Source organism: Monodelphis domestica, chromosome 4, assembly GCF_027887165.1.
Source record: "Monodelphis domestica isolate mMonDom1 chromosome 4, mMonDom1.pri, whole genome shotgun sequence".
In the NCBI taxonomy this organism is placed as follows: domain Eukaryota; kingdom Metazoa; phylum Chordata; class Mammalia; order Didelphimorphia; family Didelphidae; genus Monodelphis; species Monodelphis domestica.
In genome coordinates, this window is record NC_077230.1 from 266270251 (window position 1) to 266297226 (window position 26976).

At 35.9% G+C, this 26976-nt stretch overlaps 1 protein-coding gene and 1 pseudogene across 23 annotated transcripts in view; one reads left to right on the top strand and one right to left on the bottom strand.

Annotated features, from left to right (window-relative positions):
- CEP295 (centrosomal protein 295) overlaps positions 1-26976 on the bottom strand; it is a 257489-nt gene that overhangs the window by 167852 nt on the left and 62661 nt on the right. For all 23 annotated transcript variants that reach the window (XM_056794492.1, XM_056794503.1, XM_056794485.1 and 20 more), the window contains 9 exons: positions 22783-22901; positions 22247-22430; positions 20555-21129; positions 17811-17948; positions 16909-17046; positions 9850-9937; positions 3800-3985; positions 2903-3002; positions 88-187 (listed from right to left, as the gene is read on the bottom strand). In XM_056794492.1, the coding sequence (XP_056650470.1) occupies positions 88-187; positions 2903-3002; positions 3800-3985; positions 9850-9937; positions 16909-17046; positions 17811-17948; positions 20555-21129; positions 22247-22430; positions 22783-22901 (1628 nt within the window). The remainder of the gene's footprint in view (positions 1-87; positions 188-2902; positions 3003-3799; positions 3986-9849; positions 9938-16908; positions 17047-17810; positions 17949-20554; positions 21130-22246; positions 22431-22782; positions 22902-26976) is intronic.
- On the top strand, positions 7677-9379 carry LOC100012651 (zinc finger CCCH domain-containing protein 15-like; annotated as a pseudogene).

The window sequence follows — 26976 nt, forward strand, 5'->3', positions numbered from 1 at the left end:
TCTGACTTATAGAATGCTTTGTAAAAGAATTTAACAAAACTATTCTTATTGAGGTACTGCAAAAAGGAGAAATTTTTAAGAACATACCCTCTGAAACTCTTTTGCCTTTTCTCTATTTCTCATAAAGGCTTCTTGTCTTGCTTTCTCTTCCCTTTGTTGTCTCACTTCAGTTAATTGATTATATAACCTGGGGGGGAGCGGGGAAGGAGAGATGAGATTTAGATATTGTACTTTATTGTCAACTGCAAATAAGTCAGTTATTTTAAAATTAGCAAAGAAAAGGTAACAAATATAAACTCAGAAGAAATCTGACCGAAGAGTATCCTTATATTCTTATTTTAAATTGTACAACTAATTGCTAATTTTATCTAAGCACTGGACATAAATTACAGCTGCTATAAAATCATATATAAGATCTGTGAGATGCCTGTACTTATCAATACATAAAAAAAAATCTATCCACATGTGACTTAGAATTTTTGGGAGGCTTTAGCATCAACTTGGATATCAATACTACATATATTAACTAGTAGATATGACGAGTTTTCAATCTCACAGATATAACAAAGGTGTTCAGGTGTGATCTTAGTTTGGCCAACACTACCTGAAGACTCCACCCAGGTCTTAATAGTGGAAAATGGGTACATTTCCTATATACAACACATAATAAGAAAATATATTTTACTGTCAAGTTCAAATTCAATAGAGGAAGGACTATCTCTTCAGTTTTTACATGAATTTTTAGCTGGACAGACAAGAGTAGAGGATGATATTAATCAGACAACAGTATCTGTGGTCAAACTAAGAATCTCTTTGAGTGGATCATTTAACTGCCTTCCCCATAGCTCTGGGAATAGGAATAGAAGGAGTACATAAAGAATAAAGGAAGAGGTCAGTCTCCTTATGACAAAAAAACAGTAGGATTCATATTACAACAAAAAGCTATTGAATCTCTTTAGCATCTTGAAATGGCACAGTAAAATTTTTGAGTGTCTAGAGATATGATGGGAGAATGTGTTAAAGTGGTATCTTTGCTGATACAAGAACCCATCATCATTTTGGTGGTTGGTGGGTAAATAATCAATACCTTTATCTTTAATTCTGAATAAGGGAGCAAAAAGTTCAGGCTCCAGCTAAACCTCTAGGTATGTGACTGAACAATTTGGAAACCTCATCTTTCCAACTTTAATACCTACCCCTCCCACAGTTTATTTCTAGGCTCCAGTAAAGGAATGTTCACGTAAAAGCATCTTGAAAACCATGAAACACTTTAACTTACTCTTATAAATACAAGTATTGTTTTAATTTATTTTGGTCCAAGAACACTTTTAGGGAAAACTTTGACTAACAGGTATTGTTCATGATCAATTAGAGAATAGGGAGGTCTGTAAAAGATTTTGTCTTAAGAAGCAACTTCAAGAAGATATGGGCAGGGATTATTGGAAAGCCTTTCCTACCTAATGGGATTACTAGTAGTTGAACCAGAATTCAACCTCTTGAAAACAAAAAAGAATGGGCTGAAAATTGCATAGGGAGGTGGGAGCACACTAGGTTGCTATCTTTTGAGGGTGACTGTAGCTCCAAAGTTAGCTGGATGTGTGTTTTGCTGCCTCATCCTTACAAAGAATAGAGCTTATCTAGTCAGCTGAAGGCAAAAAAATAGCAAAGAGGGTTATTTTCTCTATTTCCCATATTTACACATTCTATCATCTTGAAAGAAAAGTCTAAACTACACAGGTAGGCCCAATTTACATATCTCTAGGGCATCACTTTGTATGTGAAGATCTCTCTGTCTTCAGAAGGTTAATTGTCTAAATCTGACGTCTACTAATTAAGGTTTGTTTGGACAGGATTCAAGATTTCATAGTTGTTGGGACTCCCAGGGAATTTTTTTTTAAACCCTTACCTTCCGTCTTGGAGTCAATACTGTGTATTGGCTCCAAGGCAGAAGAGTGGTAAGGGCTAGGCAATAGAGGTCAAGTGACTTGCCCGGGTCACATAGCTGGGAAGTGTCTGAGGTCAGATTTGAACCTAGGACCTCCCGTCTCTAGGCCTGACTCTCAATCCACTGAGCTACCCAGCTGCCCACCTCCTCCCCCCAGGGAATCTTAAGTAGTCTACTAATTCAGATTGGCAGCTTCTCTGAAATTTAAAGAGTCTTAGAAATTTGTCTGAGAGACTGAGAAATTAAATAGATTACATAGTCAGTATATGTTAGAGGCAAGTTCAGGTCTTCTTGAATCCAAGGTCAGCTTTTTATCCCCAAGGTCAAATGGCCTCTCAATCAAGACATTTAATGCTAAGTACTAAAATCTTTTAGGATATAAAAAACTCAAGTGACTCCTTTTAAGGGTTAGCTTATAAAGGATTTAATCTATCCACAATAAATTACTAGCTACTCTCTCTCTCAAACATTCATTCTTGTTGAATAGCCCTTTCTTTAGGAACAGTACCACTCCTTTGATAGAAAGATGCATATTTTTGCTTGAGTTCTTCCTAAAAGGCATATTTTTCCTCTGATATGGTTTTTTCCCCAAAAAGAGAATTATTAAGAATTTATTAAAAGAAAATTTTAAACCCTTATCTCCTGCCTTAGTATCAATTCTAAGACAGTAGAGTAGATCAAAGGGTAGACAAATGAGGTTAAGTGATCTGCTCAGCGTTACACAGCTAAGAAGTGTCTAAGGTCAGATTTGAACCTCCATCCTCCTGACTTCAGGCCTGGTGCTCTAGACACTGTACTTACCTATTTGCCTCGGCTATATTTGAGAAAAAGACTTTCAACATAACCAAGTTAAATAAAAAATGAAATAAATAAAACAAAAGAAATCCCAACTCATTAACGTGGAATAAATGTTAGGAATTAAGCTTTAATTATTTTCTTTTCTACTAAAAAGGATACCTTAAGGCCTGTTGATGCTTAAGTGTTTCTGCAGTCTTCCTGTCTTCAGGAGAACACACTTTAACTTCATTCACTTTCTTTAACTGATTCAAAGTTGGTTCTATGTGAAAATAAACAAAAAACATTGTAGGTAAGAAAAAGTACACAAAAGAACATGTAATATAAGGCTATGTATAACAGTTATTGTTTTGAATGAGTCAGAATTCCAAAAGAGGTATTGATGGACTGACTCTAATATAGATAAAATTTATCAGGAATATATTACATGTCAACTGTATAAAGGATGGAAGAGGTCTGGCTAAAGAGTAATTCATTTGAAAAACTCTTCTAAGGGATTTAAATAGCTCATAATCTCATAAGCTAATAGAATGACATGGCAGGTAAAAGAGGTAATGTAATCTTAGACTGCATTAATACATGTACAATGTTCACTACTGAGGATATGCTAGTCTCGCCACATTCTACTCAGATCAGAAGACATTTGGATTATAATGTTGAGTTGTATGTGGGTGTCATATTTTTGTATGTGTGGCAACCAAATCGGTGAGTAGACTAATGACCAGGCTATCTGAAAGTCTGGATAAAGAAACTAGAAATGTTTAGCATGAGAAAAGAAGGCTTTGGGAGATGGTACAGAATTAAATCAGAGTTCTCCATTGGTTATCATTTAGAAGATGTATTATACTTGTTCTGATTGGCCCCAGAAAAAAATTTAGGAGCTATGCATTGAGATTTCAGAGACAGATTTCAACTTGATAGATTCTGTGTTCCATGGACATCCAGAGTTTCTCACAGCTGCAGAGGCAGGCAGAAATCAAATGTGTTTTTCTACCTTACCTAAGAATAGTTCTAAAATAAAAAGATCCAAACCTGCCTCTGTCAATCAAGGGTACATACCAGTAAACTTTCTCTCCGCTGGGTAGTTTTTTATCTTAATTTCAGGGGCTGATTTAGTCTGAGATTTTCCATTAGTTTGAGCTTTATTTTTAATTACAGTCTCTCTTTGTTCATCAAATGAAAAACTCTTCATTACAAATGCTTCTTGTAAACGTCCTGGTGAAGAACTAGATTTTTGGAATGTACCTGTCAATCAATCAATCAATCAATCAATCAATCAATATTTATTAAACATCTACTCTGTGCCAGGAACTGTGCTAGGTATTCAGGATGTAAGTACAAATAATGTAATAATCTTTAACTCACAAGAAGAGCATGTTCTACACCAAAGGAGACAAGTATCTTTTTAATTTAAAATTAATACAACATAAATGGGAAAGAAGCGAATTATATCACTTTTAAAGACAGTAAGCCTGACAGGCCAAAATGGCAGGCCTCAGACCTGAATCTCTGATAAATGCAATCTGACTGATTTGATTAAAACAAAAAGGTTTAAATTTGAAAGATTTAAACAAGGAAAGGTAATGGGAAGGAAGGTCAAGGGAATTCCCTGTTCTAATGCTCTATTTCTCCTCCCTCCAAGCCAAAGACTCTCATGAGTCTGTCTTCTGTACTTGAGGCTACACCTTTTGTTTGTCTGTCCCCAAAAATTCCCTAGTCTAGCTTCTCTGACTATGGCCTCTCCTAAAACAGTCTTATAGTTCAGGTTGCTGGATAAGGTGGTGACCAAATGGTAGAGTCACCCATGGCCTATAGCCAAGAGGCTACAGGTTTACATGACCATAGACAGGTACTATCTTTTTTCAGGTTGGCTTTCTCACAGGAAAACAGATATATTTCAAACTGAAGCTCAGGACCAGAAGAGGTAGAAGTAGATGGAAATCCAGTTGAAATCTCTAATTGGAGAATGGAAAGCTGGTCAGAGGGCCTCAACTATAAGGTCAAATGTCTTCTCTCAGAAAGTCAGTTATTTTCCTTACAGGAAGTGATCCCTCCAAGTTCTGGAGAAACAGGAACTACACATCCAGCTTCAGGTCCTCCTTAAATTTCTTCCTAACATTCTTTGGAACCTTTCCCTTTGAGAGTTCCATCTGTGAGACAACCTGGTAGCAACCTGTATCTTTTGCAAACCTACTTTCTTATTTCTCTATTTTAATAAATGTAAGATGGCATATTGTGTCCATAAGAAACAGAAAGGACATCAATTTGGCAAGATTGTAGTTGCAGTACAAAATAGGAGAAATTTCAGTACAGAAATCTATAATTCTCTTTAGAGAATTAAATTTCTTTTAAGTTAAATTAAATTAAATTAAATTTCTCTTTAGAGAAACATACTGTTCACCTATTACACCTCAGAACTTTCCAAAACTTTGAAGACAGGATAACTCCTGCCCACTTCTTATGATTCATGTGGGCACAAATGATCTTTGTGAAGGAACCTAGACATCACTGCTAATTATGAAACTCCTCAAAATGCTGAAACTTCAGTGGTAAAGGCAAAGTCCTCTTTGCTGCTGTCTACTATGGCAAGGGCTTCTACTAATACAGGCAGATTTAGCAAATGAAGAACTGGTTAAGAAGACAGTACTTAAATATAGTTAGCATTTCTGAACTAGGGCTTAAAATACAAAAATGAAAGATATTTGATCAAAGATAGACTACATGTAACTGATAAGAATATATTTGCACAATCTAAATGAAAAGAAATGGGAAGAAGATAGTAAACTGACTACATTTATCTTCAAGTAAGTTATGACAGAAAGCAGCTAAAATATGGGGAATAATAATTAGGGTAGGGTAATTGACTTGGAGTAAGGAAGACCTGAGTTCAAATGCAGCCCCAGTGACTTACTAGCTGTATAACCCTAGGCAAGTCACTTAACCATTTACATCACTTCCTTCATCTGCAAAATGACCGAGAAAGAAATGGTAAAGCACTCCTGTATCTGTGCGAAGAAAACACAAGAGTCAGATAAGGTGGAAAGCAAGAGTTTTAAAAAATAAAATAGGAGATGCTATTTAAGTTGGAACTTAAAGGAAGTCAATAGGTAAAGAGGAGGGAGAAGATTCCAGACATGAGGATTGCCAGAGAAAGTACATGAAGCTGAGAGATAGAGGGTCTTGTTTATGGAATAATCAGGAGGCCAGTGACACTGGATTGAAGAATACATGGTGGGAAGTAAGGTGTAAGAAGACTGGAAAGTTTAGAGATAGGGGCTAGGTTATGAAGGGCTTTGAATGCCTAAAAGAAGATTTTGTATTCGATTCTGGAGGTGACAGAGAACTACTGAAGTTTGGGAGAAGGAAGGCAGTTTGGCATGCTCAAACTTGTAATTTAGGAAAAATACTCTGGTAACTGAAAGGAGGATGGACTGGAGTGGGGAAAGACTCGAAGTAGGAAGATCCACCAGAAGGTTATTGCAATAGTACAAGAATAAGAATTGGCCCTAACGTGGTGAAAATATCAAAGAAGAAAAGGGCTGCTGCAAAGTTGAAATTAAGAGTCCTAGGCAACAAATTGGATGGAGGGGATCAGAGATAGAAAGGAGCTGAGATTGTGAATAGCCCCAAAAGGCAGAATTGGGGGCAATGAGTAGAAATTACAAAGAAGTAAATTTAGGCACCATGTAAAGAAACATTTTTTTAAAGACTAAATTTATTAATTTTATTAATTAAATTTAAAGATTAAAACTATCTAAAATTGTAATGATTGACCGCCTTAGGAAGTAATAGTATCTAAACAAAATCAGATGATGCCAACTATGGTGAAAACTTCTCTAGAAAAATCCAAGTAAAGCTATCAATTTTTTAATTTTAAAAAGTAGTTCCCATAATAACTAAAATTGTATTTCAAGATTTTATTTTACTAACAGAATTCTACATAGTATCCTTGGTGCAAATGTTCAATGAAAATCACTGAATGAAAAGATACATAAAGGAAAAATGAAGTGAGAGGGACAAAAAGGAAGAAAGCAACATGGTTGTTCCCTAATCATAGAAAATATAAAATTCATTAACTTCTAGGCCCATCTACTTAGAGCTTCTTTTTCTGTAACCATTCAACATGGTAAATTAAGCAATAGGAACATGAAGTGTATAGTAAATAAAAGATGAAGTGGCTTTATTAATCCAATCTCATCCCCCTCTCCCCACCACCAATGCATTTATATAAATCAGGTAAATCTGGAAATCAGTAAGGTAATTCTTGGATTTCCAATAGGAAAGCCTTCAAAAAGCAGAGAGGCAGTGTGGCGAAATGAAAAATATGAAATTTGAAGCCAGAAAAAATATAATTGCTGCTTAACCTTGGCCAGATTTTTTAATTTCTTTAAGACTCAGTTGCCTCATCTTTAGAATAGGAATAGTACCTATTCTACTTACTTCATGAGGTTGCTACAAGGTCAAGTAAAGATAATTTATGTAAAACATTTTACAAATCTTAAAATTACATAAATGTCAATTGCTGTCATGATTATTAAAGTACTTTCCCCAAAACACCTTTCAATAAGACAGCTTTAATAACCTATAATTGCCATATAAACTACTACTTGATTCAAGATGCTCCTTCATTTCTATCTTATTCAGAAATTAGGAATTTAATATGATTCTTCTATTAGCTATGTGGCTTTGTGATTGTCATCAGAACTTTTGCAGTATACGAGATTAAATGATGTTATGAATAAAGTACTAGATTTGACCTGGGTTAAAATCTTGTTTTTGCCACTTATTAGCTATGTGATCATGGGCAAAAACTGACCCGTTTCACTTGTAAAATGTAGGGGGTAGGCTGCTTCTCTACGGGGGGGCCCCCCACAATGCTTCGTGACACCGGTTCCGACCTGTCGCAAAGGCCGCTTTTTGGTCTACTACTCGCCTTCTGCTCTGGGCGGTGGCCTTCTTCCGTTCCCTCATACCCCTCAAGTTGGGCCGAAGCGGTGCAGTGCCCTGAGCTTGGGCCCTCTACATCATGCCCCGCAAGAAACAGGCTCCGGCTGGGGGCAACAAGAAGGCGGAGCAGAAAAAGAAGGAGAAAATCATTGAGGACAAAACTTTTGGTTTGAAGGATAAGAAAGGGGCAAAGCAACAGAAGTTCATCAAGGCTGTGACTCATCAAGTTAAATTTGGTCAACAAAATCCACGACAGGCTGCACAAAATGAAGGTGATAAGAAATTAAAGAAAGATGACAAGAAGAAAGAGCTTCAGGAGTTAAATGAACTATTCAAACCTGTAGTTGCTGCTCAGAAAGTAAGTAAAGCTGCAGATCCCAAATCTGTAGTATGTGCATTCTTTAAGCGAGGGCAATGTACTAAAGGAGATAAATGTAAGTTCTCCCATGATTTGTCTCTGGAAAGAAAATGTGAAAAACAAAGTGTTTATATAGATGCACGAGATGAAGAACTTGAAAAGGATTACCATGGATAATTGGGATGAGAAAAAGCTGGAAGAAGTAGTGAACAAGAAGCATAGTGAGGCGGAAAAGAAAAAACTAAAAACTCAAATAGTGTGCAAGCCCTTTCTTGATGCTATTGAAAACAACAAATAGAGCTGGTTTTGGGTTTGCCCTGGAGGTGGTGATAATTGTATGTACCATCATGCTCTTCCTCCTGGTTTTGTATTAAAAAAAGACAAGAAGAAAGAAGAAAAAGAAGATGAAATTTCATTAGAAGATCTAATTGAAAGAGGGCGTTCTGCAATTTGCAGGGATCTAGGAGAAAAAAACACCATTCATAAGCAAAGGATAAACTATGGGAGTGGAAACACCGAGGAAAAGCAACTGCCTGAATACAGCGGTTGAGGGGATATGACAGAGGAGAGACTCTAAATGAACACTCTAATGCAAATATTATCAACATAGCAATGGGTTCAAATCAAGAAAACATGTAATGCCCAGTGGATTTACGCGTCAGCTATGGGGGATGGGAGGAGGAAAAGAAAATGATCTGTCTTTAATGAATAATGCTTGGAAATGATCAAATAAAATATAATTTAAAAAAAAAAAAGAAAGAGAGTGTTCTGCTTTAGGACCAAATGTTACCAAAATCACTTTAGAGTCTTTTCTTGCATGGAAGAAAAGGAAAAGACAAGAAAAGATTGATAAACTTGAGCAAGGTATGGAAAGAAGAAAAGCAGACTTTAAGGCAGGAAAAGCACTAGTGATCAGTGGCCGCGACGTTTTTGAATTTTGTCCTGAACTGGTTGATGATGATGATGAAGAAGCAGATGAAACTCGATATACTCAAGAAACTGGTGGTGATGAGGTTGAAGACCTAATAAGAATAAATGATACAGATTTGAGCCAGTATGTCCCAAAGGATGTGGATGAGACTGGTATTACTGTGGCTAGTCTTGAAAGATTCAGTACATATATTTCCGTAGAGAAGGATGATAAATTGAGTGAAGCTTCAGGAGGTGGGGCAAAAAATGGAGAACAAAGTGATTTGGAAGAAAATAATGAAGAACAGGAAAATGGAGTGATTGGTGCTGTTCCTGTTGATGAAAACTTTTTTACTAGAGAGGATTTGGATGAACTTGAAGAATTAAACACACTTGATTTAGAGGAATGACAGCAAGTCAGATGAAAAAATTGTCAGCTCAGCATTGTGAGTTTATTTAACTCAACTGATATAACTCAACTTGTGAGTTTTATTGGACATGTGTTATTACCAAGTACAACATACATATTGAAAATATCCCTCATTTAAGCTGCATCTTTTTAATGAGTGGTTTGATTTACTTTGTATTTATATATTTTTTAAAAAAGACTGCCTAAAATAAGAGCACTGTACTTCATAAATAGACAACTTATGCAGATTCAGTGTTGCATTTCTTTGGATAATTAATCAGATGGACATTAAAGATGCAAGTTCTTTAAACTGACAGCATCATCTGGAATGCCCTCTGTAAGCCGTTTTAAATTTTCCCTCTGCCTTTTTGCCAACAAAGTTGTAAATAAAGACCATCAAACGTTAAAATAAAAAAAAAAGTAGGGGGTAGAATTAGAAGATTTGTACAGTTCTTTCCTCCTCTAGATCTATAGTCCTATAATTACCTGGAGGCTGAAGGGAGGAAGATGGTCCCTCCTCAGGAGGTTCTGATTTCCAAAATGAGTCATCTTTCAACTCTGTATCTTGTTTCACCTAGTACAAGAATAAGTAATGTTTTTTTAGACCTACAAAAAGAATGCATCACTTTCTCTTGTCCAGAACAGGCGAGGAAAGCTGTTGCTATTAGCCCAAGCATACCAAAAAAAATATTTAAAACACAAGCAACTAAAGGCAATACCAAATATTGGTGGATGTAATATCAATTAATAATAGGTAACATTTATTATTTCAATGAATTCTCACAACAATCATGTGAGGTAGATTTTACTGTTATCTTTAATTTACTGATGAAGAAACTGAGGTGAATAAAGAGTAGGAGAGTGAATTATTTGGGGTCGCATAGCTAGAAAGTCTCAGAGATTGGACCTGGAACTAGATGTTGCAAGTTCATACACTACACCATTGGTGTCAAACTCAAATAGAAAAAGGTTCCTGTGGACCTTTTGACTATACTGGTGTAATAGTTAAAGCCATGTGTGTGGGAGGGGGCTGATTCTCTACCTCTCTCCATATGTACCTGAGGACATTTCTCTCATCATCTGCTCCTCTGCCCAGCAGCCTAATGGGAGAGCTTCCTCTTTCCTCTGTCTGCAGCAAGGCAGGAGGCTCACATGAGGTGTGAGGGTTGGGCACTCAGTCTCTAAAAGGTTTGCCATCGTTGGGCTCTAGCCCAAGAGCATAGGGTGCTTAGTCTGGGAGATCTGAATTCAAATCCAGTCTCAGAAACTTATTAGTTGTATGCCCTGGAAAAAAATCACTTAATCTTTGTCTTCTACAGTTTTCTTATCTGTAAAATAGGGATAATAAATAGTACCTACTTTCCAGGATTGCTGTGGGGAATCAAATAAGATACCTGTAAATTTCTTGGCACATGGTAAGCACTACATAAATGTTAGCAGCTATTATTATTATGAAAGCCACAAATATTACCCATTTTATTGTATTTTTAAATATTTTATTAAGTATTTTCCAATTACTTTATAATCTGGTTCTGGCTATACTATGCTGGCAGGCATTGACTTTGACAACTCTGCACCACACCACCTCGCTGACTAACAGGTTATTTACACTATACGTGTCTCCAAAAATAATGATCACTAGACTTGTTCCCTAACCCCAGATATACACAGATCAAGATTTACCCATATCTATTTATATCTATATATCTATATCTATATTGGTCTCTACTTTGATATGAGAGGGCATGGCAGGGTAGGTTGCCTATTTTATAATCACAAGTTCACAGCAAGAAAGTACCTTATCTGCCTAGATTTGGAGTTTATCAACTTTGATATCAGAGAGTGTATAAAATAGAAAATTTTGGTATCTGTTTTTTTTCTTTATGATATATTTTCTATTTCTTTGTGATATAGAAATAACTGAAACCTGAAGCAGGGATGACTGTGGTAGGGAAGGAAGTTAGTTCATTTATCTGTCTATATTTAAACACAATGCATTAAAAAAAGGAATTTTCCAATACAGCATTCCCATTTCATGGTGGAAAATGTCAACTAAAGTGTAAGAATCTGATATAAAGGGGAAGGCAAAAATTTCCAACATATACTCACCAAGTGAAATACCAGAAACCAGGAAAACACGGTACCACAAAAAAGATGAATAATCAATATTACTATTCCTTTTGGAAAGGACATATTTAAAGATTGTCCATGGACTGACTGACTATGGTAATTGACTTCAAAGAACAAGTGCCTTTATATGGCCCATTTCCCTATGTTATGCTATTGTGAAATTGGAATCCATCTTCCTTGTTTATTTTAACCTAATCAATCAAGTGCCCCTCCTTTCACACTTAGATAACCTTTTACTAGAAAAGGAAGTTCATACCTTCAAAGACCAGAAGTGGATCCCACAAGCACTGCTCCCCCCTGAGCAGTGCCAGGCAAATTAAGAAACTCTGATTGGTTTCTGCGATTCTGAGATAGACCGGCCCACAGTGAAAGGAAGTAGAAACCAGAGAGACAAAAACTGATATGGGAAAAGGGCCTATAAACCGAAAATCTGAGCATTCATTCATCATTAGGTTCGTTCTGGGTTCGAGTCTTGTGTTGGAGAGATTCTGTGTTGGATTCTGGTGAGTTGATGGCTCTTGCTGAAGAGACTACCAAGACTCCTGGTTGGAGATCGGGACCTAAGGGAACCTTTGTTGGAGCTGAGCTGGATTTATTTGGATTCAGATTTAGGGTATTTAGCTAGGCAATATTTTCCACCTCCTTCCTACACTTCCCCCTTTACCATCTCTACCTTATTGTAAATAAAGTTACTAAAGCTACAAACACCCTTGTGACTTAATTTTTACAAATGGCAACTACAACAACTTTTTTTAAAACTACTATAATTTGACCAAAACCCATTTTTAACTCTTACACTATTTTCACCTATTAAAAATAGTTAACATTTATGGAAAGCTTAAATGTATGCCAGGCACTGTGCTAAATGCTTTGTAATTATTATTATCTCAATTGAGCTTCACAACAACCATGCGTGTTAAGCATTATCATCAACCATATTTTATAGATAAGGAAACTGAGGCAAATAGAGGTTAAATGATATTTGCACAGGGTCATAGTTGTCTGAGACTAGATTTGAATTTAGGTCTTCCTGATTCCAGGGCCAGTGCTCTATCCATTATACCATCTATCAGCCCCTAATTCATTAGAAAGAAAGCTCCCTTTCAGAAGAATGTCATTTTCTAAACACACACATATACTCAGAATATATAGTCAGAAAATGACAGTCTATTCTCAAAAGGGATACATATTTAATGCTTAGATCACATACAAAGCCACATTCAAGGCTTATTAACATAGCATCTGGTACACTAAGCTCTAAATAAATTTATTTATACAAAGCAATATGAACTTTACTAAGAGTTTTTAAATATCAGAATAATAAAAGTGATGATCAATTTGGAACTAAATTCATCCAACTGTGTTTTACTATGGTATGAAACATATACAGGGTTCCTGAATGCTATGCTGGTGCAACTCAGGCTCTAACAGATCTGAACAATCCAGAAACCCTTCTCTTCCAGGATTGATATTGGCTTATTTCTCAGTCATCAGTGAAGCTCTCTATCTGGAATTCTCTCAACCTTTATACTGAGAAAAAACTCCACTTCTGCAAGAAGCCTTTCTCAATCTCTCTTCATTCTAGTACCTTTCCTCTGCCAATTATCTCCCATTCATACTGTCTATAGCTTGTTTGTACAGAGTTATTTTCATGACATCCTTCTCATTAGACTGTGAGCTCCTTGAGGGCAAAGATTATCTACTATTTGACTTTCTCTCTATCTATGGCAAAGGGCATAGTGAATGGCACAAACTAAGTGCTTATTAATGAATGCTTGGTGACTTAGTTGGGCATCTATTGTGTGGATAGAATTCGCCCCTCAGGACTCTCTTACCCAGCATCCCATATGTGTGTTTACACTATGTGCTAATGTAGGGAGGGTATAATTTTGGTGCGACACCCCCCACCTCTCTCTCTTTCCTTGAATGTGGCTGCTGAAGCTGGCTTTTAGTCAGGCAGGACAATGTACACACGTGGTCTTACTTTTAGTAAGAAAATTAGGCTTTGAACTTCTATTCTTTTTAAATTTCTTCTACTTCAAGTGATTATTAATAAACTTTATAAAATTAATACTTGGAGTTATTGATATTAATTTAAATCTTACACTAACTTAGCCAAGTGGGAAATAAGAGGGTAATAGGATTAGATATGGGAGATAAAAGGGCAGCTGGATTAAGGGGGACAGTGGCCAGAAGCAAAACACTTTTATGGGAGAGTAAGATCAAATGAGAGAATGATAAGCAGAAGAAAATACATGGTAATCATAACTATGAATGTGAATGAACTTGCCCACAAAACAGAAATGGATAGTAGAATGGATTAGAAACCAGAATACAACAATATGCTGTTTATAAGAGACACATTTCAAATAGAAAAACACAAAGAGGACAAAAGCTATATGAACCAACTTTACTTTAAAAAAAGTAGGGATAAAAATTATAATCATGGAAACTATATTTTGCTAAAAAGTGCCATAGAAAATGAATTTTAAAAATTTTACATTAAGTTTCTATGATAAAGGCCTTACTTCTCAAAGATATTGGGAATGGAGTCAAATTATAAAAATAAGTGGCAGTCCTCAATTGATAAATGGCCAAAGAATATGAACAGGCAATTTCCAGAAGAAGAGATCAAAAGTATTTTGGCATTAATAGTCATATGAAAACATGCTCTTTTGATATTTAGTCATATGAAAAAATGCTCTAAATCACTACTGACTAAAGAAATACAAATTAAAACAACGCTGTGGTACATCACACCTATCAGAAATGATGAATACTAGGAAAAATAAGTATACTAACAAATCGAACTGGCTCAATCATTCTGAGGAACAATTTGGAACCATATCCAAAGGGTTCTAATACTGTGCATACATACCCTTTGACCCAGAAATACCACTGCTAGGCCTGTATCTCAAAGAGATTGAAGAAAAAGGAAAAAGAACTATATGTACAAATTTTTTTAGAGTAGCTATTTTGGTGGTTTTGAAATTGGAATTTGAGGGGATATTCATAAACTGGAGCATGGTTGAACAAGTTGTGACATGATTGTGATGGAATATTATTACTGTGTTTGTGGGAAATGATGAGTAGCATGCAAGGTTTCAGGAAAAACAAACATGCAAGACCTATATGAACTGATGCACAGTGAGAAGACCCTGGGAGATCATCATGTACAGTAAAAACACATACTGATGATCAACTGGAAAGCCTTGATCAAAACTGATCGAAGGCAATTTGAAAGGACTCAGGATAAAAAAAAAAAACGTTATCCACTCCTAAGAAAATTGATCGACTCTAAGAGCAAACTTAAATATAGTATTCTTACTTAATTTTTTTACCCCTTTTCTGGTGATATGACTAATATGGAAATGTTTTGCATGACTTCACATGTGTAACTGATATCATTTTACTTGCTTTCTCAGTGGGTGGGGAAGAAAAGAGAATTTGTAAACCAGAATTTAAAAGGAAAGAATGCTAAAAGTAAATAATTAATACATGCTAAAAAAAAACCTTTGGTAATCAAAGAATCAATGAGTTTCTAAAAACTGTACTTTCCAAAGGCAACCAAGTTCTTACTGTTATATTTTAGAAACTAAAATTAAATGAACTAGAGCATTCTGATGGCACAACAGATTGGTTAATTACTACTTGATGTCTACATGTGCTTGTTGAGCATCATATTGATGTGTAAGGCATTGGGTACTTTAGAGGAAGGAGACCCCATCTGTGAGGGAAACTGCCTGTGGCGAGGTATTAAACTGATAGTAAAGATAACTTATAATATTATTCCTGTAGTATCCATCTGTTTTACTTCATTAGCCAAATGTGGTAACAAAGGCAGCATATACCTTCTCATTAAAAAGTATTAATATTTTCCTTTTAAAAAAGCCTTAATTTTCAACATGTTAAATAGTCACAAAACATATTCCAAATAAATTTCTTACTTAATTGGCTTAAATATAGGATACATTTCAGAAAAGTTTTCACTAACATGACCAAACTTTAAGTTTTAACTTTAACATTTTGATCATTTTAAATATAAACTTTCTTAAAATATTTCACAGAGGCAACTAGGTGGTTCAGTGGATTGAGACAGGCCCAGAGAAGGGAGGTCCTGGATTCAAATATGACCTCATACACTTCCATAGGTGTGTGATCCCAGGCAAGTCACTTAACTCCCATTGCTTAGCCCTTAATGCTTTTCTGCCTTGGAACCAATACATAGTATTGATTCTAAGGTGGAAGGTAAGAGTTTAAACCAGGGGTCCCCAAACTTTTTACACAGTGGGCCAGTTCACTGTTCCTCAGACTGTTGGAGGGCTGGACTATAAAAAAACCTATGAACAAATCTGTATACCACTGTCTGGGATAAACGGAGGCTGCAGCACTGGCTATGATGGGCCTGTCACACCTTACACAGGCCCATCATTGCCAGCACTATAGCGGGCAGCAGTATAAACAGTGCGGAATCCCCTCCTCCAGATTGCTGCTCACCATGCTGACATCTTCCACTGTGCAGCCACATAATCCTTTGCACGGTGCCTCGTTTTCGTTCAGTTACTCTCAGAACAAAACACCACGTAGAGGATGTCACCAGAAGTAGTACTGTATGTAAGCGATGCTATGCCTTGCGGCACTGCCACATACAGTGCTCCTCTCACTGACCACCAATGAAAGTGGTGCCCCTTCTGGAAGTGGGGTGGGGGCTGGATAAATGGCCTCAGGGGGCTGCATGTGGCCCGTTGGCCATAGTTTGGGGACCCCTGGTTTAAACTAATATATTTCACATATTTTCCTTTCTTAAACACAATACTTTATAAGACCTTTTTTTTAAAAATAAAATAAGATCATCTCATATGGGTTGATGGGGATGTGATTGGAGATGTAGATTCTAAATGATCACTCTAGTGCAAATATCAATAATATGGAAATATGTCTTAATCAATGACATGTAAAGTGTGGCTATGGGAGGGGGTGGGAGGCAGGGAGAGAAAGAACATGAATCATGTAACCATGGAACAATTTTCTTAATCACTACAATAAGATCATCACCGTGAACACCAATGATTACATTATGCTTTATTTGCAAACAATTTGGTAATTAATTTCCTGGGCCAGAAAAGTACATATCAAAAATGTGTTAGGAATGTGTAAAAAATAAGGGCAAATTAGTTCTGACTTAGGGTTTTTCTTATGTGCAAAACACATCCCAGAAATTTATAAAACCTTAGAAATGACCTAGTTCAATTTCTTAACTAAAGCCTACATTCTTCCTTCAATGTCTGCCAATGTGACATCTATTTAAGTTGCTCACATTTATGTTTGGCTAATTTTCTGGTCCTCCAATGTATTTCAGATAGCTGTGCTTATTACATAAATGAAATGTTTTTAAATTCATCTTATAAAACTTACCTGAAAACAGCTGTTCAATTCACTCTCTTTGTTTTCTTCTTGGATCAAATTTTTCTCTGATTCTGTAACCCTATTGCCACTGGAAATGATTAAAGTAAGTTTAGCCTCTTCCATGATACCCTGTCCAGACTCAGTCTCCTAAAAAGCAATCATAAGAAGGTAGCTTTTAGAAATCATTATTTCTCAGAGTAAAATAAAAACAAATTTACTATTTATATCCATGGCGAAGATTTATTAGCAGAGATGCCAAAAAGCAAAACAAAGTCTCCAAGCCAAAAAGAAATAGGTTTACTGAGAGAGAACCTGGACTCCAATTAGCAACTGAAGATCACTACTAGCCTTGTGAGTGGTCTCCTTATATAGCCAGTTATACAGAGGGATGTCAGTAACAAAGTGCTACCCAACTCAAGTAAAAGTGTCCAGTGGATCTTTGTCCTGTATCTTAGGCCCCATATCTTGATTCCTCCAATGGTCTTGGGCAGCGCCAGTCATGCCATTGATGTAACTTCTGCCCTTAGCATGAAAGTACTGCATGTAGTGACGACTGAGCAGAGGTCAGCATAAAAATAGGTTATTATGGACAGTTATGAATCAGAAACCTATGGATTAAACCTAAGTTTCTGACTCATAAGAGTAGATGAGAAGGATGCATAGCTTAGCCAGCTAGCATGGGAGTAGAGGTGGTGAGGGGACAACAGCAGTATAAAATAAAGTATTACTAAACTATAAAATATATAGAGTATTTCAGAATTATTGACTACATATATAAATACAATATCAAAATCATAAGGATTTCACATTCAAATTTATTTTTGCCTAATTTCCTGGTCCTCCAATGTATTTAAGATAGTTGTGCTTATTATATAAATGAAATGTTTTAAAATACATCTTATAAAACTTACCCGAAAACAGCTGTTCAATTCACTCTCTTTGTTTTCTTCTTGGATCAAATTTTCCTCTGACTCTATAACACTATTGCCACTGGAACTGATTAAGGTAAGTTCAGCCTCTTCCATGATACCCTGTCCAGACTCAGTCTCCTAAAAAGCAATGGTAAGAAGATAGCTTTTATAAATCATTATTTCTCAAAGTAAAATAAAAACAATTTTAGCATCTATTTATGTCCTAAGAGAAAATAGAGAAGTTGCCAAGGAATAGATATGTTTTAAAAAATATTTAAAGGGGAGTAAAAAAACAAACAACCTTGTGCCCACTAAAAAATATCCATAGAAACCATAACCCTTGAGATTCCATTATCACCACCAAAATAGTGAGTGCCAATGTTAAGGGAAAACAAAAATAAAAAGCAACTCGGGCAGCAGCCAGGTGGCTCAGTGGATTGAAAACCAGGCCTAGAATTGAAGATATTGGGTTAAAATCTAGCCTCATATACTTCTTATCTGTGTAACCCTGGGCAGCCCCATTGCCTACCCTTTCCCACTCTTCTCCCTTGGAACTAACTAAGGGCTTATAAAAAAAAGGCAATTCAATAATTTCCTGAACAACTTCTCCCACTCATTTTATGGTCTGTGAAAAAAAACTTTCTTGAAAGAAGAGTTATGATGTTTATCCCGATATTGCATGTCTGCCAGATAGGAAATGCTTTTTTGGCTAATGAAAAATAGTTGTTTAATAACCACATTATCATATCATGTCAAGGTATATACTCCAGTAGCAGTGAATAGTTAAAGTGACATCATTTAGGAAAATAATTTAATTAAACAGTGTATTAGTGGCAAGAGTTTTCAGGATACAGTGGAACACAGCAGTTAAGATGACAGTAAATATTTGGACTGTGGGAAGATATCTTCTCTATCCCCTATAGAATGCAAATAGCACAAAGTGACAGAAGTGTTTGTCAGGCCAGAAGTGAAATCATGCAAGTCAGACTTGTCAGGCTTCCAAAAGACTGACTTGCTTCTTAGAATTCTTTTTGGTCATGTTAGTGAAAAATTTTCTGAAATGCATCCTATATTTAAGCCAATTCTTAGAATTCACAGTTCCATCAGTGAGGATACTCTCTCTAATCAATATAATTTGTCATCCTTTAGGCCTTGGGAAAATGATCATTGAGTGACCAATCCTCAGGCAAAGAATCTCTCGTGAGAAATGTACATACACTGACAACTTGGTCTATACCCCAAAACTTTCTATCTTAGTAAAACCTAAAGGATCTTAAGGAAAAGCTTTTGTGAACTGTCACTTCCACCTCACCTCGAAGCTGTATCAAAATGAAACTTTGGTTATAGCCACTTGTTTTTACTCCTCAAGCCTAGTCCTATGATAAGAGTTAAGAAAACATGAGTCAGAATCTCATCTTTGCTGCTTATCACCTATGTGATCTCAGGACCTTTGACACTAACTGGCTATGTAACTATAGCCTCAGCTTCCTTATTTGTAAGCTAGAGATAAAAATACATAAATTACTTATAATAGTAATATAGTTGAGAGGGTTAAATGAAGTAATGTATGGAGAGTACTCTTCTTTGCAACCTTAAAGTGCTATATAAATGTCAACTACAACTTGGCATAAATTTTCAAGTCAAAACCTATGATTTCATCCATATAGTGAATTGACATTAGTGATACAGACTGGCAACTCATTTCTAAGATAGTTTTAGACAGGAGGACTGAGAAGCTGACTTACACATTATCATAAAACTAAAATGTGTTAAAGGCAGGACTTGAAACAAGTCTTTTTGACACCAGGAATGGCCTTCTAAAAACACTGTATCAAACTGCTGTCATGTCTTCCTCTACTGCTACTACATTACTACTTTGTTACTACTCAGTTGTTTCAGCTGTGTGGTGACTCTTCATGACCCCTTTTGGGGTTTTCTTGGCAAAGATACTAGCGTGAATTTGCCATTTCCTTCTTCGAGTGCTTTGACACTAAGGACAAAGCTCCCGCTTATTGAGAAGCACTGAACGAGACAATGTTAAAAGTTCAGATGGATCCTAGAGAACATCCAGAAAGTCAAACTCGACTGAGGGAAATGTTTGACAAAATAAAATTTCTATCCAATTTGACATCACTGATCCAGTCCTTGAAGAAAATAATGTATGCTTTAATTTCTAAGTATTTGGAAGTCTTAAGTCAGATGGCTCCCTCCCTTGGTTAATGATCTGGCTCCAAAAGTGCTATTGATTGGGTGGCTCCATCAGCTCTAAAATCAATGTGGGGAATCCCTGAGAAATAATATCTATAAAATTACATTCATTAACAATTCATAAGCCTAAAAAATTAACATTGTTACTCAAGTTTAAAGCCTGAAAATTACAAAGAAAAATGACCAGTCCCGAGTCAGATGGTAAGTTAAGCAGAACATAGGTAGTAATGAAATCTGTAACAATGAGGTTAGAGTTCACTACCATAGATTCTATTTAACAGCTCACAAATAATAATGAATAATTTTAACATGTAATCTGTACTAAATAATGTCAATGTGGGGATTTATCTTAGCCAAAAGTAAGACAACCCCACCATTTGAATAGGGCTGATGTCTTAGACATAAAATAGCCTTGGAGCTGTTAAATATAGCTTTTGGATCAAGACAGATTTATAATCAGGCTCATTTGAATAATTCCTTTCCAGAATCAAGAGACAAAATAGTAACTACTTTGAGGATTCATTTACCCCACTTACCCAAACTGGTATAGAGCTACATGATCTGAGACTTATTAAGAATGACGATGGTGGTCGTTGAGGTGTGTTTCTAAAGATCTCCACATTTTCTTCAATGGATATGATTTTACTTGAACTTTCTGAAACTGTCTTTGGATCTCTGACTGAACATCTACTATCTGTTTCACTCTGAGTACCTGCAATAATTTCGGTTTGACTCCTTTTCATTTCATCAGATAATTCTTCAAAACCCAAATTCTCTTTTTTGGATTCCATTGGGTCTTTTGTTGAACTCTTGCTTGAAGAAGAATCATAAGGTGTGCTATGTGGCACCTTCATTCTACCGAAAAGATCTGGATCATCAGATGAACTAAAAGTAGGACTCTGCAGATTTTCCACTGATGGAGAGAAATGACCACTTCCCTTCTGTGTCAGTAATTCCTCATACTGCTTTCTAAGAGGAAATTTTTCATTTCTAGAGTCTTGTGAAGGTCCTTCAGCTTCAATGCTAATAATGCTTGGTAAATCAGCAGAGTGGCTTCTGTCACCTGGAGTAGATTCAGGCTGAAGTGGCTGGAATGGTTCTTCAGACATTGCTTGTAAAAAAAGTTTTTAAAAACCAATTAATTACATATATGTAGAATTTGGAAATTGACAAAAACAATAGTATTTCTCAAAACAAGTTATATGTAGCAAGGAAATCCTAGTGCTTATTTAATTTCCTTACAAATATCAATAATATCCATATATAAGCCGCATAAATATAGAAAGACAAGTAAACTTTTCTGAGTACTGAACAAAAGGTGAAAGAATTTAGAGTACTTGGTTTTTAATACCTTAAACCAATGATGTTGAACCTTTTAGAGACACCCAAACTACAACCCTCATGCGGCATATGAGCCTCACCCTCCCTACCGCAGACTGGGGAGGGAAGAAGTGCTCCCATTAGGCTGCTGGGCAGAGGGTTGGGTAATGTCCTCATGCATGGTAGAAAGAGGGAAGGGAATAGCTCCCTCCAGCATGGGTGCCACAGGTTTGCCAACATGGCCCTAAACTAACTCTTCTTATCTAAAGAGACTGCATCACAGTATTATAAAATTCTATTAGCTATGACCATAACTTTTCTCTACTAAAATTAATGGGTCAAGTAATCCAAAATATCATATTTATTAACCTTAATATTTCTGTAAAAAATAAAAATCTTGTTTTTGTCACAGACATCAGCATAAACCAAATCATAAAATGTCCTAAAGAAACCTACACTTAGAAATATTCATCGTGAAACCATAGGAACAATTTCCAGGTGGCAAAGATAGGATAATCAGAAAGAAAATGAAGAGATACTGTGAAAAAGAGATACACAGAACAATGAAAATGATCAAAGTCTAACTCTTAGAAAATATCCTTATAAGCCTATAAGTTCTTATAAGTTCTTCTCCTCCCCCCCTCCACCCCCCAGTCAACAGGTATTAGATTAATGGCCTATCTATGCCAAGTACATAGTAAACACTAGGGATATAAATAAAAGGAAAAACAATCTTGCCTTTGAGAGACCTGAGTCTTGAAGCCCACTAGTATGGTATTCTCTCCACATTGCTTGCATAATAGGCAGAACAATCACTATGATATTTCATTTGATCTTTGGATAACCAAGAAATCTTATCAATTATGATTTTCATTGAAGCCAATTTAATTAACCTAAGAAATACATACCCAAAGTAATTTTTTCCTTAGGAAAATCTTTAGTTTGGGAGAAACTAAGAGTCATTCTATTCAAAGAAGAATGCAAATCTATGTCAAGAACAGAATGAAGGTTGGTCTTCGTAGCTGTGGTGGAGGTTGTGCTTTCACGAGATCCAAAAGCATCTTGGCTTTCAGGGGTTGAAGGATATGTGCTCTGACAGAAAGGCACACAAAAATTTATATAAGAAAAATATTAACATGACAGTCAATGTGTTTATTGCTATGATGCTTTCACATTAACATTGTACTGACAAATATTATATTATATTAACACAGACTAATAAAGTACTCTAATAAGAGTTAATAATTTCCATGTTCAAATTCAATTTCAACCTAAAAATCACTAATGGAAAATGACATTTTTTCAATATTCTGCATTTTGTAATACTAAGTTTATATTTTTTAATTTTTCTTAACAATTCTTATTTGCCTTTATTATTATGGGTCAAATCCCACTATAATAACAATTTATTTTTTAAGTCCTATTAATATATAATATTAAATACCCTGTTTAAGTCTTGAGAAAGTCCAGATGGAGAAAGAGATGATGAAAAATCCAAGTCACACCTTGGTTCCAAATGATAAAAGATCTGATGATGTAAATGTGGAAAAGTTTGTTCAAATTCTGTAAAGTTGGGAACAACTATTAGAATTTTAGGAAAAAGAAAAACAATAAATTTTGAACTATTTAATATAAACCCTAAATAAATGTTGTGAACAAGATTGTTATTGCACTTTGGAGCAATTCAAATAAAAAAATATGTTCTGATCTCCTCTCACCCCAATATTATCAACAAAGAGATTTGATAAGATCAGACCTTAATTATCTGAGATATTTAAGCCTAGAAACACACTCAATGACTAAAGACCAATGTGTTTGGTTTTTAGTCATTTAGTCAAAGTTTTCAGTGCTACAAACTCCAAACCTGAGAATGATCAGAATATAGAGAAGCCTTCATATGTACTTCGGTTTTGAAGAGCTCACATTAGAATCAGTTACAAAGCTAACAATAAAGAAGAAAAGAACAGTAAGACTAAAAGAAGAGGGGAAGCAGGTTTGTTTTTCTTCCCTCAGTCACATCATCTAGCTCCAGGTTGGTCTTTCTCACTAAATCCCTTAATCACTACTTGTATACCTAAAGCTCCAAACTCTGAAGCTGAACATTCTTTATAATGATTCAAACAGCACTGAAGTACAAGATGCATATGATATAACCAGGAAAAACTTTCTTTTATGGATATTTTCTAGCTGCACACAGCTGTATAAAAGGAAAATTAATGTCTGCAAGATAAAGTCTTTTCAAAAAACATGTATAGTAAGAATCTGTAATGAACCAAGAAGCAAAAACTTGAGGAGAAAGAATATATTTTAGTCACAAAAGAAGAGAATGGAAATGATGAGAGCTGAGAAAAGCCATATGTAAATGAACATAGAGAAAAAAATGAAGCTATGAGAGTTACATGAGTGAAGTGGGAGGGCAAAACGAGCAGTGACTAGGATTAGAACACAGACAACTACAACTTCAACTCTATATATGAAGTGAGAATTTTTTGTCTTTTTCTTTGAAAATATTGGGCAAGACACTTTAAAAGGCAGATGATATCATACTCTAATACATACTGATATATATGTAAGTTTCCACTCAGAATGTTCTGCTAATTGAATATTTTCCCTGATGTTTGCATTGTTTCATGTCTTTTTTTAAAAACCCATATCTTCTTAGAATCAATACTGTGCACTGTTTCCAAAGCAGAAGAGGAAGGGCTAGGCAACTGGGACTAGGAAGTGCCTGAGGTCATATTTGAACCTAGCACCCATGCCTCCAGGCCTGGCTATCTAGTCAGCCAAACCTAGCTGCCCTGCTTCATGTCTTAATAAATGCATTTGGTATTGGATTTTACATGTATTTTGTATGGTTAAGAACAAGAGTAAATCTGCAAAGGACTGAGAGTTTAGGAAAGGACCTTAATGGTTAACTACCAAAAATTAGTAAGTAATTATGGGGAGAGTGAAGGGGCACACACTTACATATAAATTACAGATAAATAATATCTAAAGATATTGCCCTAATTTGGAAGTATAAAATATTTCTTTGTTGAAAGCTTATGTTTCTCCCAAGTAACTTTTTCCATATCTTTCATTTTATATTTCTCTCAGGTAACTTTTTTTTTTATCTCTTTCATTTTTATCTATGATCTGCTGAAAAAGCCTAATTTTTACTGTACTTAAACACTTCTACATGCAACAGAGATTTATGTTTAGAAGATTCCTCCTGTCTTTGGTAGTGTGTGGGATGAGATTCTGTGTGTAATTCTCAGAGTAGTATTTGGCTTGTAACTCCAATTTTCAAGACCCCTGAGTATTACTATTCCTTAGACGAGAGCTGCCCCTCCCCCCAATTTCCCTGACCTATTTTCAAAAATCACGAGAAGAGTTTATCTATTGTCTGCAAGAAAGTTAAACTATAAGATAAGTCGAAGGAGTAAGGAAAAGTGAGTTTCTAAAGTATCTTTTATGATCCCAGGCTAGGAATCCCATGGGTTTTTCTTGATTATGAGGGTCTTTCAGGGTATGTAATGTTGAAAATCACATGCTCAAGACTTGAAATGTTGCAGTCCCCCATTCTGTGGGATTGGACAGAGAGAAGAAAGAAAATCTTGTGTCAGAATTATCATAAGTCTGTGATTGTACCCAGAAGAGAGGACATTTTTACCCCAAGCAAACCACCCATGTGGACAGAATCGCTTTTCCTCCTCCCACCCTTCCTTCCTGCCGTTTTCTACAAATAAAGCCACTTTTCTCTGCCAGCATTTTATCAAGTCTTCTGTCTGCTCATTAGAATGATTTCTGGGGGTACTAGACACCCGCACAATTCCACTCCACACAGTTATATAAGCAAATACCTCAAGAGTTTTCCCATCTCTCTTCAAACAAAAGTCCTGTCATCTTGTTTTTACACTACTGGAAAATGACTATGAAATTTTTTTATTTAATTAGAATACATAAGAATTTTATACTGTGCCATATTCATGCCTATACCACTTAACCTATATGGCAGGTTTTCTGAAGAGGCATAACAATAATGTCCATTATATACTGTTTTGATGTTCCTCTCACTGGGAAAAGTACTATCAGAAAGAAAACAAGATAATGCTATCCTATATTTATTTTATTTTATTTTTTTTAAATATATTTTATTTGATCATTTCCAAGCATTATTCGTTAAAGACATAGATCATTTTCTTTTCCTCCCCCCCACCCCCCATAGCCGACGCGTAAGTCCACTGGGCATTAGATGTTTTCTTGATTTGAACCCATTGCTTTGTTGATAGTATTTGCATTAGAGTGTTCATTTAAAGTCTATCCTCTGTCATGTCCCCTCAACCTCTGTATTCAGGCAGTTGCTTTTTCTCGGTGTTTCCACTCCCATAGTTTATCCTTTGCTTATGAATGGTGTTTTTTTTTCTCCTGGATCACTGAAAGTTGTTCAGGGACATTACACCGCCCCTAATGGAGAAGTCCATTACGTTCGATTATACCACAGTGTATTAGTCTCTGTGTACAATGTTCTCCTGGTTCTGCTCCTCTCGCTCTGCATCACTTCCTGGAGGTTGTTCCAGTCTCCATGGAACTTCTCCACTTTATTATTCCTTTGAGCACAATAGTATTCCATCACCAACATATACCACAGTTTGTTCAGCCATTCCCCAATTGATGGGCATCCCCTCGTTTTCCAGTTTTGGGCCACCACAAAGAGCGCAGCTATGAATATTTTTGTACAAGTCTTTGTGTCCATTATCTCTTTGGGGTACAGACCCAGCAGTGCTATGGCTGGGTCAAAGGGTAGATATTCTTTTGTCGCCCTTTGGGCATAGTTCCAAATTGCCCTCCAGAATGGTTGGATCAGTTCACAACTCCACCAGCAATGAATTAATGTCCCTACTTTGCCACATCCCCTCCAGCATTCATTGCTTTCCTTTGCTGTTATGTTAGCCAATCTGCTAGGTGTGAGGTGATACCTCAGAGTTGTTTTGATTTGCATCTCTCTGATTATAAGAGATGTAGAACACTTCTTCATGTGCTTGTTAATAGTTTTGATTTCTTTATCTGAGAACTGCCTATCCATTTCCCTTGCCCATTTATCAATTGGAGAATGGCTTGATTTTTTGTACAATTGATTTAGCTCATTATAAATATGAGTAATTAAACCTTTGTCAGAGGTTTCTATGAAGATTTTTTCCCAATTTGTTGTTTCCCTTCTGATTTTAGTTATATTGGTTTTGTTTGTACAAAAGCTTTTTAGTTTGATGTAGTCAAAATTATTTATTTTACATTTTGTGATTCTTTCTATATCTTGCTTGGTTTTAAAGCCTTTCCCCTCCCAAAGGTCTGACATGTATACTATTCTGTGTTTACCCAATTTACTTATGGTTTCCTTCTTTATGTTTAAGTCACTCACCCATTTTGAATTTATCTTGGTGTAGGGTGTGAGGTGTTGATCTATTCCTAGTCTCTCCCACACTGTCTTCCAATTTTCCCAGCAGTTTTTATCGAATAGTGGATTTTTGTCCCAAAAGCTGGGATCTTTGGGTTTATCGTATACTGTCTTGCTGAGGTCGTTTTCCCCCAGTCTATTCCACTGATCTTCCTTTCTGTTTCTTAGCCAGTACCAAATTGTTTTGATGACTGCTGCTTTGTA